The sequence below is a fragment of the Blennius ocellaris genome (assembly GCF_963422515.1).
Source record: "Blennius ocellaris genome assembly, contig: SCAFFOLD_67, whole genome shotgun sequence".
NCBI classification, from domain to species: domain Eukaryota; kingdom Metazoa; phylum Chordata; class Actinopteri; order Blenniiformes; family Blenniidae; genus Blennius; species Blennius ocellaris.
Window position 1 is genome coordinate 5001 of NW_027661962.1, and position 16221 is coordinate 21221.

Genomic DNA, 16221 nt, shown 5'->3' on the forward strand with positions numbered 1-16221 from the left:
GCGGTGTAGCAGAGGGTGAGCAGTGTAGCAGAGCGTGAGCGGTGTAGCAGAGCGTGAGCGGTGTAGCACAGGGCGAGCAGTGTAGCAGAGGGTGTAGCAGAGCGTGAGCGGTGTAGCAGAGGGTGAGCAGTGTAGCAGAGGGTGTAGCACAGGGCGAGCGGTGTAGCAGAGGGTGTAGCAGAGCGTGAGCGGTGTAGCAGAGGGTGAGCAGTGTAGCAGAGGGTGTAGCACAGGGCGAGCGGTGTAGCAGAGGGTGTAGCAGAGCGTGAGCGGTGTAGCAGAGGGTGAGCAGTGTAGCAGAGGGTGTAGCACAGGGCGAGTGGTGTAGCAGAGCGTGTAGCAGAGCGTGAGCGGTGTAGCAGAGGGTGAGCAGTGTAGCAGAGGGTGTAGCAGAGGGTGTAGATTAGGGTTAGCGGTGTAGCAGAGGGTGTAGCACAGGGTGAGCGGTGTAGCAGAGCGTGTAGCAGAGCGTGAGCGGTGTAGCAGAGGGTGTAGATTAGGGTTAGCGGTGTAGCAGAGGGTGTAGCACAGGGTGAGCGGTGTAGCAGAGCGTGTAGCAGAGCGTGAGCGGTGTAGTAGAGGGTGTAGATTAGGGTTAGCGGTGTAGCAGAGGGTGTAGCACAGGGTGAGCGGTGTAGCTACAGTCGACCTCCAGCTGCCCGGGCTTGTAACTCGATCAGGACTTACTCTTTTGTCGGGTGTGTGTGTGTGTGTGTGTGTGTGTGTGTGTGTGTGTGTGTGTGTGTGTGTGTGTGTGTGTACACACTGTAGGTCACACAGTCTCTGCAGGCTGGAATGCAACACACACACACACACACACCATCTGGTGACACTTACTGCCTCTCAGCATCAGGAGGAAGAAAGTAGGTCAAACGTTCAGCTGAATCATTTCTTCTCTCAGTCGACGCTTCATTCACTCTGCTCTGATTGGTCACGGGGAGGACACGCCCCCTCACCCTGCTCTGATTGGTCACGGGGAGGACACGCCCCCTCACCCTGCTCTGATTGGTCACGGGGAGGACACGCCCCTCACTCTGCTCTGATTGGTCACGGGGAGGACACGCCCCCTCACCCTGCTCTGATTGGTCACGGGGAGGACACGCCCCCTCACCCTGCTCTGATTGGTCACGGGGAGGACACGCCCCTCACTCTGCTCTGATTGGTCACGGGGAGGACACGCCCCTCACTCTGCTCTGATTGATCACGGGGAGGACACGCCCCCTCACCCTGCTCTGATTGATCACGGGGAGGACACGCCCCCTCACTCTGCTCTGATTGGTCACGGGGAGGACACGCCCCCTCACCCTGCTCTGATTGGTCACGGGAGGACACGCCCCCTCACTCTGCTCTGATTGGTCACGGGAGGACACGCCCCCTCACTCTGCTCTGATTGGTCACGGGAGGACACGCCCCCTCACTCTGCTCTGATTGGTCACGGGAGGACACGCCCCCTCACTCTGCTCTGATTGGTCACGGGAGGACACGCCCCCTCACTGTTATGTCTCTGATGTGCTCAGCTGGAGGGAACGTTCCTCGTTCTGTTAAAGCTCTGGAGGGAACGTTCCTCGTTCTGTTAAAGCTCTGGAGGGAACGTTCCTCGTTCTGTTAAAGCTCTGGAGGGAACGTTCTGTCTTCCTTCCTGCTGTGATCAGTTCTAACTTATAAATGACGGAGCAGCGAGCCGCCTGCTCATTAAGGGGACGGTCTCTTTTCCAGCAGGTTGGACACTCTGGTCCAGGTCCACAGAGGACGCCCTGCGCCGACTCAGCTCCCAGTTTGACGTCCACTAATTGATTTGTCTTCTTCGTCTTCCTCAGATGTTTAATTCACCCTGACCCACATTAAAAGTCCCTGAAGTCCCTTTCTGAGTCCCGGGACATTTCAGTCTGTTGGTGGCAATAGAGCTGGAGTGTGTCCATACCTGTACAGCGTTTGGGCGTAGGGGGCGTTTGTACGTAGGGGGCGTTTGGGCGTGGAGGGCGTATGGACGTAGGGGGCGTTTGGGCGTGGAGGGCGTATGGACGTAGGGGGCGTTTGGACGTAGGGGGCGTTTGGACGTAGGGGGCGTTTGGACATAGGGGGGCGTATGGACGTAGGGGGGCGTATGGACGTAGGGGGCGTTTGGACGTGGGGGGCGTTTGGACGTAGGGGGCGTATGGACGTAGGGGGCGTTTGGACGTAGGAGGGTGTTCTATAGAACTCAATCACTGTAATAGAATCTAGTATCATTATCTATAGAACTCAATCACTGGTCTCTGGTGCCTCCTGGTCTCTGGTGCCTCCTGGTCGGAACCATGTGAACCTGGTCTCTGGTTCCTCCTGGTCTCTAGTGCCTCCTGGTCGGAACCATGTGAACCTGGTCTCTGGTTCTTCTTGCAGGTGCGTCCTGCTGCCTCTCCTGAGTGTGAAGCCGCCCCCCCAGGCGCTCTTCCTGCTGGTGGACTCCATCGACGAGGGCTGCCAGCCGGGCGAGGGCGAGCAGAGGTCGCCCCCCGGCTCCCCCCGTACCATCGCCGAGCTGCTGGCCTGCCACCATGAGTTCCTGCCTCCCTGGTTGCTGCTCATCTGCTCCGCCCGGCGCCAGAACAAGGCCGTCACCAAACTCTTCACAGGTACTCTTCTGTCTGCAGACCCCTGTAGGCTGGGTGAAGAGGATCAATACATGGTCCGATCAATCAATACATGGTCCGGTCAATCAATACATGGTCCGATCAATCAATCAATACATGGTCCGGTCAATCAATCAATACATGGTCCGGTCAATCAATACATGGACGATCAATCAATACATGGTCCGGTCAATCAATCAATACATGGTCTGATCAATCAATACATGGTCCGGTCAATCAATCAATACATGGTCTGATCAATGAATACATGGTCCGATCAATCAATCAATACATGGTCCGATCAATCAATACATGGTCCGATCAATCAATCAATACATGGTCTGATCAATGAATACATGGTCCGATCAATCAATACATGGTCCGATCAATCAATACATGGTCCGGTCAATCAATACATGGTCCGATCAATCAATACATGGTCCGATCAATCAATCAATACATGGTCTGATCAATGAATACATGGTCCGATCAATCAATACATGGTCCGATCAATCAATCAATACATGGTCCGATCAATCAATACATGGTCCGATCAATCAATCAATACATGGTCTGATCAATGAATACATGGTCCGATCAATCAATACATGGTCCGATCAATCAATACATGGTCCGGTCAATCAATCAATACATGGTCTGATCAATGAATACATGGTCCGATCAATCAATACATGGTCCGATCAATCAATCAATACATGGTCCGATCAATCAATACATGGTCCGATCAATCAATACATGGTCCGGTCAGTCAATACATGGACGATCAATCAATACATGGTCCGGTCAATCAATACATGGACGATCAATCAATACATGGTCCGGTCAATCAATCAATACATGGTCCGATCAATCAATACATGGTCCGATCAATCAATCAATACATGGTCCGGTCAATCAATCAATACATGGTCCGGTCAATCAATCAATACATGCTGTGTGTTGATGTTGGGGGGCTTCGCTTTGTTTTCTTTATGGATCCAGTGACTCAAGATCTTCTGGAAGCGACAGAACTGAACTTGATCAGCGGGAATCCTGTGGCTCTTTAGCATGTAGCATGTAGCATCACTACATGTGTGTGAGCCTGAAAACCTTTAGCATATAGCATGTGGCATCACTGGTGTGTGAGCCTGAAACCTTATAGCATATAGCATGTAGCATCATTGGTGTGTGAGCCTGAAGCCTTATAGCATGTAGCATCACTGGTGTGTGAGCCTGAAGTCCTTTAGCATATAGCATGTAGCATCACTGGTGTGTGAGCCTGAAGCCCTTTAGCATATAGCATGTAGCATCACTTGTGTGTGAGCCTGAAGTCCTTTAGCATATAGCATGTAGCATCACTGGTGTGTGAGCCTGAAGCCCTTGAGCAAGCAGCATTGACAGCCACTGGTCTGATTCCAGGATGTCGGTAGGACAGTAGGTGTGAGGCGTTTCTGTCAGACGGAACGTGACAAGGTCTGAGGATGGAGGGAGAGATTACCGCCTCTCTTTTACTCCTTCTACTCCTCCTGCTTCTCCTGCTGGGTGCACAATAACATCGCTGCTCCTGCTGCTCCTGCTCGGCCCCCCCAGAGCAGAGAGCCCCCCCGGGCCCCTGACGGTGTCTGGTGTTATAAACACAGTAATTAAGTTTCAGTGAGCAAATGGTTTGGAGTTTGACTTCCTGACGTGTCTTAACACGGTTGATTACTCTGGAAAGAACAGAACCTCTGTTGACATCACTTCCTGTCCCAGTCACCTCGAGGAGCATGGAAACTAACGACATGCAGAACGCTGCGTGGCCCCGGGGCCTGGAGCCCAGGAACCCTGCTGAAGACCCTGGAGCCCTAGAACCCTGCTGAAGGCCCTGGAGCCATGGAACCCTGCTGAAGGCCCTGGAGCCCTAGAACCCTGCTGAAGACCCTGGAGCCCAGGAACCCTGCTGAAGACCCTGGAGCCCTAGAACCCTGCTGAAGGCCCTGGAGCCCTAGAACCCTGCTGAAGACCCTGGAGCCCAGGAACCCTGCTGAAGACCCTGGAGCCCTAGAACCCTGCTGAAGGCCCTGGAGCCCTAGAACCCTGCTGAAGACCCTGGAGCCCTAGAACCCTGCTGAAGGCCCTGGAGCCCAGGAACCCTGCTGAAGGCCCTGGAGCCCAGGCACCCTGCTGAAGACCCTGGAGCCCAGGAACCCTGCTGAAGACCCTGGAGCCCAGGAACCCTGCTGAAGGCCCTGGAGCCATGGAACCCTGCTGAAGGCCCTGGAGCCCTAGAACCCTGCTGAAGACCCTGGAGCCCAGGAACCCTGCTGAAGACCCTGGAGCCCTAGAACCCTGCTGAAGGCCCTGGAGCCCTAGAACCCTGCTGAAGACCCTGGAGCCCTAGAACCCTGCTGAAGGCCCTGGAGCCCAGGAACCCTGCTGAAGGCCCTGGAGCCCAGGAACCCTGCCGAAGACCCTGGAGCCCAGGAACCCTGCCGAAGACCCTGGAGCCCTAGAACCCTGCCGAAGACCCTGGAGCCCAGGAACCCTGCCGAAGGCCCTGGAGCCCAGGAACCCTGCCGAAGACCCTGGAGCCCAGGAACCCTGCCGAAGGCCCTGGAGCCCAGGAACCCTGCCGAAGACCCTGGAGCCCAGGAACCCTGCCGAAGGCCCTGGAGCCCAGGAACCCTGCCGAAGGCCCTGGAGCCCAGGAACCCTGCCGAAGACCCTGGAGCCCAGGAACCCTGCCGAAGGCCCTGGAGCCCAGGAACCCTGCCGAAGACCCTGGAGCCCAGGAACCCTGCCGAAGACCCTGGAGCCCAGGAACCCTGCCGAAGGCCCTGGAGCCCAGGAACCCTGCCGAAGGCCCTGGAGCCCAGGAACCCTGCCGAAGACCCTGGAGCCCAGGAACCCTGCCGAAGGCCCTGGAGCCCAGGAACCCTGCCGAAGGCCCTGGGTCAGGACCGACTGGATCATGTAACGTATCCTGGGTTATGAACGTCTGATCGGGTTGGAAACAATGCATTTGTCAGCCTGCGATAAATAAAATCAATGTATTTATTTATTTAAATAAAATAAATAAATAAGAAACCTCTTGGAAGAGCAACACTTCTCTGTTCTCATGAAACCCTCCTGCTTCTCCCGTCTGACCAAACTGCTGCTCCCCTTCTTAATATGTCAACGTGAATTCTTGGTGTGTTTTTTCTAGCACAACCTCGCCGTGTGATTCTACCATTATTTACACACTTTGAAAGACTGGATCAACAACTGGACCTGAAACTGCCATCATTACTGTCATAGTCAGGTCTGGACCAGGTAGCAACAGCGGTGTGATTTCCTGATTGGCCGGTTGGGGTGGCCTACGGACCAATAGTAGCGCCAGGTTTCACCAATGTGAAATGGAGCATGAGTTGGCACGCCCCTTCTTGCTACGTCAGCACAAGTTAATCAGGTGACGGCTGAGGGTTCTTGTGATTCCAGGAAGTCGGAGCAACGCGAGAGTCAACTGTCACCGACGCTGGATTCTGTGGAGGTCATTGGTTTGGGTGTACTCCTTCGAACTTTAGACTAAACACATTCTTCTGCCTTCTTTTTCAGGATTCCGTAAAATCAGCCTGGACGACCTGCGGAAGGCGTACATCGTGAAGGACGTGCAGCAGTACATCCTGCACAGGCTGGACCAGGAGGAGGCACTGCGGCAGCACCTGACCAAGGAGACGGCCGAGATGCTGAACCAGCTCCACATCAAGAGCAGCGGCTGCTTCCTGTACCTGGAGCGTGTGCTGGACGGCGTGGTGGACAGCTTCATCATGCTGCGGGAGATCCGGGACATCCCCGGGACGCTCAACGGGCTGTACCTGTGGCTCTGCCAGAGACTCTTCGTCAGGAAACAGTTTGCCAAAGTCCAACCGATCCTCAACGTGATCCTGGCCGCTTGCAGGCCGCTGACGGTCAAGGAACTGTTCCACGCAGTCTGGACCAAGAACATGACTCTGACCATGGAGGAGTTCCAGAAGAAGATGGACATCGTGTCCAAGCTGCTGGTCGACGGCCTGGGTGGTACAAAGATTCTGTTTCATTACAGTTTTGCCGAGTGGCTGCTGGACGTGAAGCACTGCACCCAGAAGTACCTGTGCAATGCCGCTGAGGGACATCGCATGTTGGCCATGAGCTACACCTGCCGGGCCAAGCTGCTCCAACCGCTGGAGGTGCAGGAGTTCGCGCTGCACCTCGTCAACTCAAACCTGCAGATGGAGCCGTTCAGTCTGGCTCTCTGGATGCTTTGGAATGGGACTCCTGCGAGAGACTCTCTGAGCAGCTCCATTCCCCGAGAGCAGGAAGTTCTTCAGCTTCTGGTCAAAGCTGGAGCTCACGTGAACAACGAGGACGACCAGGCCTCATGCATCGTTCAGCAGGCCCTGGAGAGGGAGGACTCCATACGGACCTTACTCGACAACGGCGCATCGGTGAACCAGTGCAACTCCAGTGGGAGAACTCTGCTGGGCAATGCGGCGTACAGCGGCAACCTGGACGTGGTTAATCTGCTGGTATCCCGAGGAGCCAACATGGAGCTGGAGGACAACCATGGACAGACGGCCGTGACACTGGCTGCCAGGCAAGGCCACACCAAGGTGGTCAACTGCCTGATTGGCTGCGAGGCCAACATCAACCACACTGACCACGACGGCTGGACGGCGCTGCGCTCAGCGGCGTGGGGCGGCCACTCCGAAGTGGTGTCCGCTCTGCTCTACGCCGGCGCCAAAGTGGACTGTGCCGATGCCGATGGTCGGACTGCCCTGAGAGCGGCGGCATGGGGGGGTCACGAAGACATCGTGTTGAATCTGTTGCAGCACGGAGCTGAGGTCAACAAAGCAGACAACGAAGGACGGACGGCGCTCATTGCTGCGGCGTACATGGGACACCGAGAGATTGTTGAGCACCTGCTGGACCACGGGGCCGAGGTGAACCACGAAGACGTCGATGGGAGGACCGCTCTGTCTGTCGCCGCCCTCTGTGTCCCGGCGAGCAAAGGCCACGCCTCCGTGGTGAGCCTGCTGATTGACAGGGGGGCGGAGGTGGACCACTGTGACAAGGACTGCATGACGCCGCTCCTCGTGGCAGGCTATGAAGGACATGTGGATGTCGTGGACCTGCTTCTGGAAGGTGGAGCTGACGTAGATCATACAGACAATAATGGCCGCACCCCCCTGCTAGCGGCAGCGTCGATGGGCCACGCCTCCGTGGTCAATACTCTGCTCTTCTGGGGCGCTGCCATCGATAGCATCGACAGCGAGGGAAGGACGGTGCTGAGCATCGCGTCGGCTCAGGGCAACGTGGAGGTGGTGAGGACTCTGCTGGACAGAGGCCTGGATGAGAACCACCGCGATGACGCCGGCTGGACTCCGCTGCACATGGCCTCCTTCGAAGGTCACCGCCAGGTGTGCAACGCCCTCATTGAGCAAGGCGCTCGGTGCACAGAGGTCGATAACGACGGACGGATACAGCTAATATTAGCTGCACAGGAGGGGCATTACGACTGTGTGCAAATCCTCCTGGAGAACAAATCCTGCATAGACCAGCGGGGATATGACGGGCGCAATGCTCTCAGGGTGGCTGCACTCGAGGCTCACCGCGACATCGTGGAACTGCTGCTGAGCCACGGGGCAGATATAGATCATAAAGATGCAGATGGGCGGCCAACACTCTACATCTTGGCCTTGGAGAACCAGCTGGCCATGACGGAGTACTTCCTTGAAAACGGAGCAAATGTGGAGGCTTGTGACGCAGAGGGAAGGACGGCGCTCCACGTCTCCTGCTGGCAAGGTCATATTGAAATGGTGCGGCTGCTGATTAACCATCACGCCGACGTGAACGCTTGCGACAACGAGAAGCGATCCGCCCTCCAGTCTGCCGCTTGGCAAGGCCACACCAAAGTGGTGCAGTTCCTCATCGAGAACGGCACACTAGTGGATCACACCTGCAACCAGGGAGCGACGGCGCTGGGCATTGCGGCCCAGGAGGGTCACATCGACGTGGTGCAAATACTTCTGGAAAACGGCGCCGACCCAAACCACGCTGACCAGTTTGGACGGACGGCCATGAGGGTCGCGGCAAAAGGTGGTCACACCATGATTCTAAAATTTCTAGAGAAATACGGAGCCAGTGCCCTGAACGGCTGCAGCCCTTCGCCGGTGCACACCCTGGAGGACAAGACGCCGCCGCCGGCCACGGACAAGCTGCAGTCGCTCACCATCAAGTCCAGCAGCTCCGGCAGCACTGCAGCAGGAGACCTGCAATCCTCTGGGCGGGGTTTACCCAGCGGGCCCGTCCACGCCTTCAGCTCTCCCTCTGAGTCTCCCGATTCCACCGTGGACAGGCAGAAGTCCTCTCTGTCCAACAACTCTCTGAAGAGCTCCCAGAACTCCTCCCTGCGGACCACCTCGTCTACCGCCACGGCGCAGACGGTTCCCATCGACAGCTTCCACAGCCTGACGTTCACAGAGCAGATCCAGCAGCACTCGCTGCCTCGCAGCCGCAGCAGACAGTCCGTCGTCTCCCCGTCCTGCACCACCAAGTCCAGCAGTCAGCAGCCATCGTCTCCCACCAGCGACTTCGATTGGTCCCAACTGAAACCTGGACTGAAGTCGGCCAAAGCAACCAAGGCAGGAAACGGGACGTCGAACAGCAAAGGAGTTCCAGGAGACAAGAAGAAGACCAAAGGTAGCGGCCAGGTTCTGGAGTACGAGATGACCCAGTTCGACAGGCGGATCGCCAACATGGCGGCCCAGGATTCGCCGTGCAAGGTCGTGATCGGAGGGTCTCTCCAGCAGGACCGAGGCCAGGACCAGGTCTTCATCCAGCAGAGCTCCGCCGAGAAGAAGAGGAACGGAATCCTGACCAACCCCAACTACCACCTCCAGGGGAACCAGGTCTTCTTGGGCCGGGTGTCAGTTCCTCGGGGAAACCAGGAGGTCCTGGAGAACTACCCTGTCGGGGAGACAGAGCTCAGTCTGAAGCAGGCCTTGAAACTGCAGATGGAAGGACCAGAACCTGGGTTCAGCTACAAGAAGGAGACTCCGCTGTAGCTCCTGCAGAACCAGGATCAATACCCACATTACTGGACTCACCAGAACCAGGATCAATACCCACATTACTGGACTCACCAGAACCACGATCAATACCCACATTACTGGACTCACCAGAACCTGGATCAATACCCACATTACTGGACTGACCAGAACCTGGATTAATACCCACATTACTGGACTGACCAGAACCTGGATTAATACCCCACATTACTGGACTGACCAGAACCTGGATTAATACCCACATTACTGGACTGACCAGAACCAGGATCAATACCCACATTACTGGACTCACCAGAACCTGGATCAATACCCACATTACTGGACTGACCAGAACCTGGATTAATACCCCACATTACTGGACTGACCAGAACCTGGATCAATACCCACATTACTGGACTGACCAGAACCTGGATTAATACCCACATTACTGGACTCACCAGAACCTGGATCAATACCCACATTACTGGACTGACCAGAACCTGGATTAATACCCACATTACTGGACTCACCAGAACCTGGATCAATACCCACATTACTGGACTGACCAGAACCTGGATTAATACCCACATTACTGGACTGACCAGAACCTGGATTAATACCCACATTACTGGACTGACCAGAACCAGGATCAATACCCACATTACTGGACTCACCAGAACCTGGATCAATACCCACATTACTGGACTGACCAGAACCTGGATTAATACCCACATTACTGGACTGACCAGAACCTGGATTAATACCCCACATTACTGGACTGACCAGAACCTGGATTAATACCCACATTACTGGACTGACCAGAACCAGGATCAATACCCACATTACTGGACTCACCAGAACCTGGATCAATACCCACATTACTGGACTGACCAGAACCTGGATTAATACCCCACATTACTGGACTGACCAGAACCTGGATTAATACCCACATTACTGGACTGACCAGAACCTGGATTAATACCCACATTACTGGACTGACCAGAACCTGGATTAATACCCACATTACTGGACTGACCAGAACCAGGATCAATACCCACATTACTGGACTGACCAGAACCTGGATCAATACCCCACATTACTGGACTCACCAGAACCTGGATTAATACCCACATTACTGGACTCACCAGAACCAGGATCAATACCCACATTACTGGACTCACCAGAACCTGGATTAATACCCCACATTACTGGACTCACCAGAACCTGGATCAATACCCACATTACTGGACTCACCAGAACCTGCATGAGGAACGTCTCGACCTGGACCGGACGTCTCGGACCTTTCACGTGTCGTCATGACGACGGCGGAGGGAATGTGCCAAAGCGACTGTTTTCCCCTGCTTTGAAACAGGAAGTGATTGTTTGAGCTGATCGTAGAACCGGGAGGATTATTGATTGTTGATCAGCTGATACTTCGACGTGCCTGCATCTGTTATAGCCTTCTGCGTGTACTCACGTTTAATTTAAAGTATTTAATGAACAGTGTATGCACTTTGGAAAGTTAAACGACATGCATCAGTTTCCTTTGCACCGCTCATGTTTTATCAGAGTGCTTGTTTGCTTCTTTTATTATTTTATCATTTTATATTGTTTTATCATTTTATATTGCTTATCGCTCATCCAATCAAACACAAAAACCCACCAGCGAGTTGGATCCTCGCCGTGTTGCCATGCCGACGGGTCGCCGTGCCGACGTGTCGCCTGGCCGACGTGTCGCCGTGCCGACGGGTCGCCTGGCCGACGTGTCGCCGTGCCGACGTGTCGCCTGGCCGACGTGTCGCCGTGCCGACGGGTCGCCGTGCCGACGTGTCGCCTGGCCGACGGGTCGCCTGGCCGACGGGTCGCCGTGCCGACGGGTCGCCGTGCCGACGTGTCGCCTGGCCGACGTGTCGCCGTGCCGACGTGTCGCCTGGCCGACGTGTCGCCGTGCCGACGGATCGCCGTGCCGACGTGTCGCCTGGCCGACGGGTCGCCTGGCCGACGGGTCGCCGTGCCGACGGGTCGCCGTGCCGACGTGTCGCCTGGCCGACGTGTCGCCGTGCCGACGTGTCGCCTGGCCGACGTGCCGACGGGTCGCCTGGCCGACGTGTCGCCTGGCCGACGTGTCGCCGTGCCGACGTGTCGCCGTGCCGACGTGTCGCCGTGCCGCCGCCACTTCACACGTATTTATTGTTGATTTGGAAAAAAGCCACTTTGCTTAAGTCTTTGGTTTCGTTCAGCCGGATGTGGAATCGTCGTCACTTTGAGTCTGAGGATGAGATGTACGTCAAGAACTAATGTTGTCCCCGTGGGACGTTTCACTTTGTTCTGTTTTGTTTTGTTTTGTGTGATAAACGATATTTAAGGAGTCGTCTGTCTGTCAGCAAAGGTTTGGTGCTAAAAAGTTCAAATCAAAGACAATTGAAGATGTTTGACTTCCTGCAACAAACAAAACTGCTTTTGTCCTCCAGTCCATTCTGAAGAAACACCAGGACATGTACACCTGGTCCTCATGAGGTCCTGCTGGCCCCCCCTGAGGTACTGGTTCCGGTCCCCCCAGAGATCCTGGTCTCAGAACTTGACTCTTAAAAAAAACTGTCCAGTTTTGAACTTCTGATGTATCAAAGAGCTGAATAATAATAAACATGTTTGCTTTACTGCTGAAGAGAAACACCTCCTATTTGTCAACATCTGCTACGTAGCAGCAATAGCATTAGCATTAGCATTAGGACGAACGTTAACACCAGATTATAGAGCATCTTCCTCCTCCAACACCAGATTATAGAGCACCTTCCTCCTCTAACACCAGATTATAGAGCACCTTCCTCCTCTAACACCAGATTATAGAGCATCTTCCTCCTCTAATCCAGATTATAGAGCATCTTCCTCCTCTAACATCAGATTATAGAGCATCTTCCTCCTCTAACACCAGATTATAGAGCATCTTCCTCCTCCAACACCAGATTATAGAGCATCTTCCACCTCCAACATCAGATTATAGAGCACCTTCCACCTCTAACATCAGATTATAGAGCATCTTCCTCCTCTAACACCAGATTATAGAGCACCTTCCTCCTCTAACACCAGATTATAGAGCACCTTCCTCCTCTAACACCAGATTATAGAGCATCTTCCACCTCTAACACCAGATTATAGAGCACCTTCCTCCTCTAACACCAGATTATAGAGCATCTTCCTCCTCTAACACCAGATTATAGAGCATCTTCCTCCTCCAACATCAGATTATAGAGCATCTTCCACCTCTAACACCAGATTATAGAGCATCTTCCTCCTCTAACACCAGATTATAGAGCATCTTCCTCCTCCAACATCAGATTATAGAGCATCTTCCACCTCTAACACCAGATTATAGAGCATCTTCCTCCTCTAATCCAGATTATAGAGCATCTTCCTCTGTGTGGACAGTCCTTTTACTTGGATTCACTCTCTTCATCACATTCATTTTTTTAATGGGACGTTATTTTTTGTAGGGGACGTCTCTTTTCCATTTCCTGCTGTGTTTCTTGGATTTGTCTTCCTTTTTCCTCTCCCTCTCTCTGGTTCTCTCTCTGTTTCTCTCTCCCTCACTCTGTTTCTCTCTCTGTTTCTCTCTCCCTCACTCTGTTTCTCTCTCCCTCACTCTCTGTTGAGGGCCCCCCACTCCTCCTCTCCTCCCACTACCCCCCCACTTCTCTCTCCCTCCTCTCACTACAAGTTCATCTAAGGACAAAACTCTGCTCTGCTGCTGGTCCGGCGCGCGCCCACACACACACACACGCACACGCACGCACGCACACGCACACACACACGCGCGCACGCGCACGCACGCACACACACACACACACACACACACACACACACACACGCACACACACACACACACACACACACACACGGTGTAGTGAAACAAAGACGTGGAGTTTCTCAGCACAACGTTGAAGCAACTCGCTTCAACTCATCATGTCTCAAGGTGTCTCAAGGTGTCTCAAGGTGTCTCAATGTGTCTCATGGTGTCTCAAGGTGTCTCAAGGTGTCTCATGGTGTCTCATGGTGTCTCAAGGTGTCTCAAGGTGTCTCATGGTGTCTCAAGGTGTCTCATGGTGTCTCATGGTGTCTCATGGTGTCTCATGGTGTCTCAAGGTGTCTCAAGGTGTCTCAAGGTGCGTTCATCCCTGCAGTCTCACTGAGGCTCGACTTGTCAGCATCCTGCACCATTCAGCTGAGGACTGGAAGGAGTGTGTGTGTGTGTGTGTGTGTGTGTGTGTGTGTGTGTGTGTGTGTGTGTGTGTGTGTGTGTGTGTGTGTGTGTGTGTGTGTGTGTGTGTGTGTGTTTGATGAAATATGTGTGTACCAGCCATAATTGATCAGAGGACAAATTAACTGCCCCCCCACTCTGTTCTGTTTGCCCATCCCCCACTCCTCCTCTCCTCCCACTCCTCCTCTCCTCCCACTACCCCCCCCACACCTCCTCTCCCCCCACTCCTCCTCTCCTCCCACTCCTCCTCTCCTCCCACTACCCCCCCCACACCTCCTCTCCCCCCACTCCTCCTCTCCTCCCACTACCCCCCACTCCTCCTCTCCTCCCACTACCCCCCACTCCTCCTCTCCTCCCACTACCCCCCACTCCTCCTCTCCTCCCACTACCCCCCCACACCTCCTCTCCCCCCACTCCTCCTCTCCTCCCACTACCCCCCCACTCCTCCTCTCCTCCCACTACCCCCCCACTCCTCCTCTCCTCCCACTACCCCCCCACTCCTCCTCTCCTCCCACTACCCCCCACTCCTCCTCTCCTCCCACTACCCCCCCACACCTCCTCTCCCCCCACTCCTCCTCTCCTCCCACTACCCCCCCACTCCTCCTCTCCTCCCACTACCCCCCACACCTCCTCTCCTCCCACTCCTCCTCTCCTCCCATTACCCCCCACTCCTCCTCTCCCCCCACTCCTCCTCTCCTCCCACTACCCCCCACTCCTCCTCTCCTCCCACTACCCCCCCACTCCTCCTCTCCTCCCACTACCCCCACTCCTCCTCTCCTCCCACTACCCCCCCACACCTCCTCTCCCCCCACTCCTCCTCTCCTCCCACTACCCCCCCACTCCTCCTCTCCTCCCACTACCCCCCCACTCCTCCTCTCCTCCCACTACCCCCCCACTCCTCCTCTCCTCCCACTACCCCCCACTCCTCCTCTCCTCCCACTACCCCCCCACACCTCCTCTCCCCCCACTCCTCCTCTCCTCCCACTACCCCCCCACTCCTCCTCTCCTCCCACTACCCCCCACACCTCCTCTCCTCCCACTCCTCCTCTCCTCCCATTACCCCCCACTCCTCCTCTCCTCCCACTCCTCCTCTCCTCCCACTACCCCCCCACTCCTCCTCTCCTCCCACTACCCCCCCCACACCTCCTCTCCTCCCACTCCTCCTCTCCTCCCACTACCCCCCCACTCCTCCTCTCCTCCCACTACCCCCCCACTCCTCCTCTCCTCCCACTACCCCCCCACACCTCCTCTCCTCCCACTACCCCCCCACTCCTCCTCTCCTCCCACTCCTCCTCTCCTCCCATTACCCCCCCCACTCCTCCTCTCCTCCCACTACCCCCCCACTCCTCCTCTCCTCCCACTACCCCCCCACACCTCCTCTCCTCCCACTCCTCCTCTCCTCCCACTACCCCCCACTCCTCCTCTCCTCCCACTACCCCCCCACTCCTCCTCTCCTCCCACTACCCCCCCTCCACACCTCCTCTCCTCCCACTACCCCCCCTCCACACCTCCTCTCCTCCCACTACCCCCCCACTCCTCCTCTCCTCCCACTACCCCCCCACACCTCCTCTCCTCCCACTACCCCCCCACTCCTCCTCTCCTCCCACTCCTCCTCTCCTCCCATTACCCCCCCACTCCTCCTCTCCTCCCACTCCTCCTCTCCTCCCACTACCCCCCACTCCTCCTCTCCTCCCACTACCCCCCCACACCTCCTCTCCTCCCACTCCTCCTCTCCTCCCACTACCCCCCACTCCTCCTCTCCTCCCACTACCCCCCCACTCCTCCTCTCCTCCCACTACCCCCCCCACACCTCCTCTCCTCCCACTACCCCCCCTCCACACCTCCTCTCCTCCCACTACCCCCCCACTCCTCCTCTCCTCCCACTACCCCCCCCCCCCCCCACTCAGTCATGATGAAGGGTCGTTCACTTCCTGTCTGGATGTTTCAGGTCAGTCGTTTAACAAACGATGAGAAATTAATTGTTCGAGCGACAAATAGTCTTTTGAGGAAAAATGTAAATTGTGCAGAAACAAACTTAAGATTGAATATTTCTCTATGGAGCAGATTCTTCTTATGCTGGTTCTGACTGTTGGTTCTAGACACTCCTGGTTCTGACTGTTGGTTCTAGACACTCCTGGTTCTGACTGTTGGTTCTAGAGACTCTTGGTTCTGACTGTTGGTTCTAGAGACTCTTGGTTCTGACTGTTGGTTCTAGAGACTCTTGGTTCTGACTGTTGGTTCTAGACACTCCTGGTTCTGACTGTTGGTTCTAGAGACTCCTGGTTCTGACTGATGGTTCTAGACACTCCTGGTT

The 16221-nt window shown here is 55.4% G+C and overlaps 1 protein-coding gene across 1 annotated transcript in view; it reads left to right on the forward strand.

The window, feature by feature from the left end:
- Positions 1-9676, forward strand: part of ankrd50 (ankyrin repeat domain 50) — an 11513-nt gene extending 1837 nt beyond the window's left edge. The window contains 2 exon segments of the mRNA XM_080521984.1: positions 2380-2612; positions 6183-9676. Of these exon segments, the coding sequence (XP_080378110.1) occupies positions 2380-2612; positions 6183-9670 (3721 nt within the window). The 3' untranslated portion in view covers positions 9671-9676.
- Positions 9677-16221: the final 6545 nt, after the last annotated feature.